The sequence below is a fragment of the Protobothrops mucrosquamatus genome, unplaced genomic scaffold (genome assembly GCF_001527695.2).
Source record: "Protobothrops mucrosquamatus isolate PMUCROS unplaced genomic scaffold, P.Mucros_1.0 scaffold5920, whole genome shotgun sequence".
In the NCBI taxonomy this organism is placed as follows: Eukaryota; Metazoa; Chordata; class Lepidosauria; order Squamata; family Viperidae; genus Protobothrops; species Protobothrops mucrosquamatus.
This window is the reverse complement of record NW_015391759.1, coordinates 10747-13828: the sequence shown is the minus strand read 5'-3', so window position 1 is coordinate 13828 and position 3082 is coordinate 10747. Positions and strand designations below refer to the sequence as shown.

Genomic DNA, 3082 nt, shown 5'->3' with positions numbered 1-3082 from the left:
TGAGAATGCCTCGGAAAGGTGTCCCGCAAACCCAGAATGACCGTATTTTTTTTGTAAAGTGCTGTGCGTAGATCCGTACACCAGACCTGCAAACCCTTTTGCCAAGGAATTAGATTTAAGTCGGTCATCCTAAGGAGAGGCAAATATTTATTGCCCGTTATTTTTACTGCTCAATAGAGTGTTGGATGCGTGTTTTGGGATGCATTGTGCAAGGTTTTTTTTTGTTTTGTTTTGTTTTGTTTTCGTCTTAAATAGAAACTTTTCCTGTAATCCATGCATATTTGTTAAAAGTCCTCTCGGAGGGGATTGTTAAAAAAATCAAAAGTGAACGAACCCAAAAAAGAAAAAAGAAACAAAAGTAAAGCAAAGGATTCTAGGGCTAGAAGCATACCGTACTTATTTATAACTAGACTAGTCCGATGGATGATCATTAACTATTCATACCCACTGGAAAATAACTTTTGGAAAGGAAATCCTCTTCCCTTCCCCCCCCCTTCCCCCCCACCCCAAATAAAACACAACCCCCAAAAATTGTGACTCTCATTCATGGATCCTGAACGCTTCTTGAAGCGCTGAGCGAAATTTGCAGTGCAGCCGAGGTCAAGCATTCAAAGACATATTCATCAAGCGTCTACAAGGAGGGGGCCACTCATCCCTTTAACATCTCCAAGCTACCAAGGTGTGTGGGGGCGGTTTTCACCTCCCCCTCCCCTACACGGCCTAAACATCTGTAAGCAGCTTGGTTTTATTGACACAGTTCTGATTGGTTAAGGTGTAGTTGCCAGTTCTGAGGGTGGCGTCCCTAAAATTGTCTAGGCTATTATTCACATCCTCTTCAATTTCCATGTACTCTGACTTGCTAATGCTGGAGGAGCTACGACGACTCAAGTTTGAGTCAGAGGCTAAGTTAGGAGAGCTAACTTTAAGTAATTGAGCCTGTTCCTCCCCTTCTGTTTCTCGGTGGTAGAAGTAGTTGAAGTTGGACACAATGACAGGTACAGGCAGGGCAATTGTCAGCACACCAGCAATGGCACACAAGGAGCCCACGATTTTGCCTCCAATTGTCACAGGGTACATGTCACCATATCCTACGGTGGTCATGGATATCACTGCCCACCAGAAAGCTTCGGGGATGCTCTCGAAAGACGTCCCAGATTCCTCGGCTTCAGCAAAGTACACTGCGCTGGAGAACAAAATCACCCCAATGAAAAGGAAAAAGATTAGCAAGCCTAGCTCCCTCATGCTGGCCTTGAGGGTCTGTCCCAGAATCTGGAGGCCTTTGGAGTGCCGGGAGAGTTTGAAGATGCGAAAGACTCTTACCAATCGGATGACCCTCAGGATGGCCAGAGAAGTGGCCTGCTCTCCTTTGGGGGGGCCCTTCCGCTCAGCCATCTCTGTGCCCAGAGTGATGAAGTAAGGGATGATGGCCACTATGTCTATGAAATTCATGATGTTCTTGAAGAACTCGGCCTTGCTCGGGCAGGCGATGAAGCGCACCACCAACTCGAAGGAAAACCAGATGATGCATAGAGTTTCCACCACGAAGAAGGGGTCCTTGAAGATGTTGGGTTTGCGAAAGGTGGTGGAGTTGTCCATGCGGTTGTGGACCTCAAAGTCCTTCTCCTGGTCCTTTAAGACTGGCAGGGTTTCCAGGCAAAAGATGACGATGGAGATTAAGATCACCATGACGGAGACGATGGCGATCACCCGGGCCGGCCCAGAGCTTTCGGGGTATTCGAAGAGCAGCCAAAGCTGCCTTTGATATTCTTTCTCGGGGAGGGGTCGCTCTTCCTCCTTAATGAAACCTTCATCCTCCCGGAATTTCTCCATGGCCTCCTCCCCCAGCTCGTAAAACTTGATCTCCTCGGAGAACATGTCCAGAGGGACGTTGACCGGCCGACGAAGCCTTCCCCCAGACTGATAGTAATAGAGGATGGCATCGAAGCTTGGCCGATTCCGGTCAAAGAAATACTCGTTCCTCAGTGGGTCAAAGTACCTCATGCGTTTCTTGGGGTTCCCCAGTAAAGTGTTGGGGAACTGAGCCAGGGTTTTCAGCTGCGTCTCGAACCTCAGGCCAGCAATGTTAATCACCACCCGCTCACAGCACTCGTGGTCCTCGTGAGACCCAGGCCGGTAGCTGTCCTGAGGGTGGCCTGGCAAAGCCAAGGTTTCGTCCGGATTGTCCCCAGCCATGACAGTCATGGTGGGAGAAGGAGAGTTAGGGCCGGAGGCAGGAGGAGTCCCCCAGCCTCCAGAGCCGGCCAGCGAGCGATGGAGGGAGGAGGACCTCAGGGAGAGCCGCGGGTCCCGGGCAGAGTTAGACCATCGCTATGGAGAGTGCTGAAGTGGACAGCTCCCGGGGCAGAGTCAGCGCATCGCTGCGGAGGGTGCTGAGGTGGACAGCTCCCGGGGGCAGAATTAGACCATCTGTTTGGAGGGTGCTGAAGTGGACAGCTCCCGAGGCAGAGTTAGACCATCTGTACGGAGGGTGCTGAAGTGGACAGCTCCCTGGGCAGAGTTAACGGGTCGCTGCGGAAGGTGCTGAAGTGGACAGCTCCCAGGGCAGAGTTAGGCCATCTGTACGGAGGGTGCTGAAGTGGACAGCTCCCTGGGCAGAGTCAACGGGTCGCTGCGGAAGGTGCTGAAGTGGACAGCTCCAGGGCTGGGAGACGGCAAGGATGAAGAACGGAAAGTCAAGAGAGAGAAAACGGGGAAGGGGCTGGGCCGGAGGGAGTCCGGGCCGAAGAAAGGAAGGGAAATAGGGAAGGGGAGGGTGGGGGTGAGTGGGGTGGGGGGAACCAGGCAAGTCGGACCGGCTCCACAAAGGCAGGAGGAAAGCCCGGGCCTCCGCGCACGTGTGTGTGTGTGTGTGTGGGTGGGTGGGTGGGGGAGTGGGGGGATAGAGGTAGGCTACGAGAGGGAGCTGCGCCAGTCTTTGCCCTCTTGGACTTTTCTTGCCGGATGGCGCCCTCCGCAGCGGTGGCTGCGGCTGCGGCTGCTGTTGCACTGCGGCTCCTGCCACACTTTGCCTCCTCGCACCGAGAGATAAATAAATAAACAAACACACAACTGCTGCTGCTGC

At 52.8% G+C, this 3082-nt stretch overlaps 1 protein-coding gene across 1 annotated transcript; it reads right to left on the bottom strand.

The window, feature by feature from the left end:
• Nucleotides 1-720: 720 nt before the first annotated feature.
• KCNA1 (potassium voltage-gated channel subfamily A member 1) lies at nt 721-2202 on the bottom strand. The gene has a single exon (XM_015829350.1). It carries the CDS (start codon nt 2200-2202, stop codon nt 721-723), a length of 1482 nt encoding a protein of 493 aa, XP_015684836.1.
• Between the last annotated feature and the right edge of the window lie 880 nt (nt 2203-3082).

What these genes read in the sequence shown, in the direction of transcription:
- KCNA1 (XM_015829350.1), bottom strand. Translation starts at nt 2,202, where the DNA reads ATGACTGTCATGGCTGGGGACAATCCGGACGAAACCTTGGCTTTGCCA.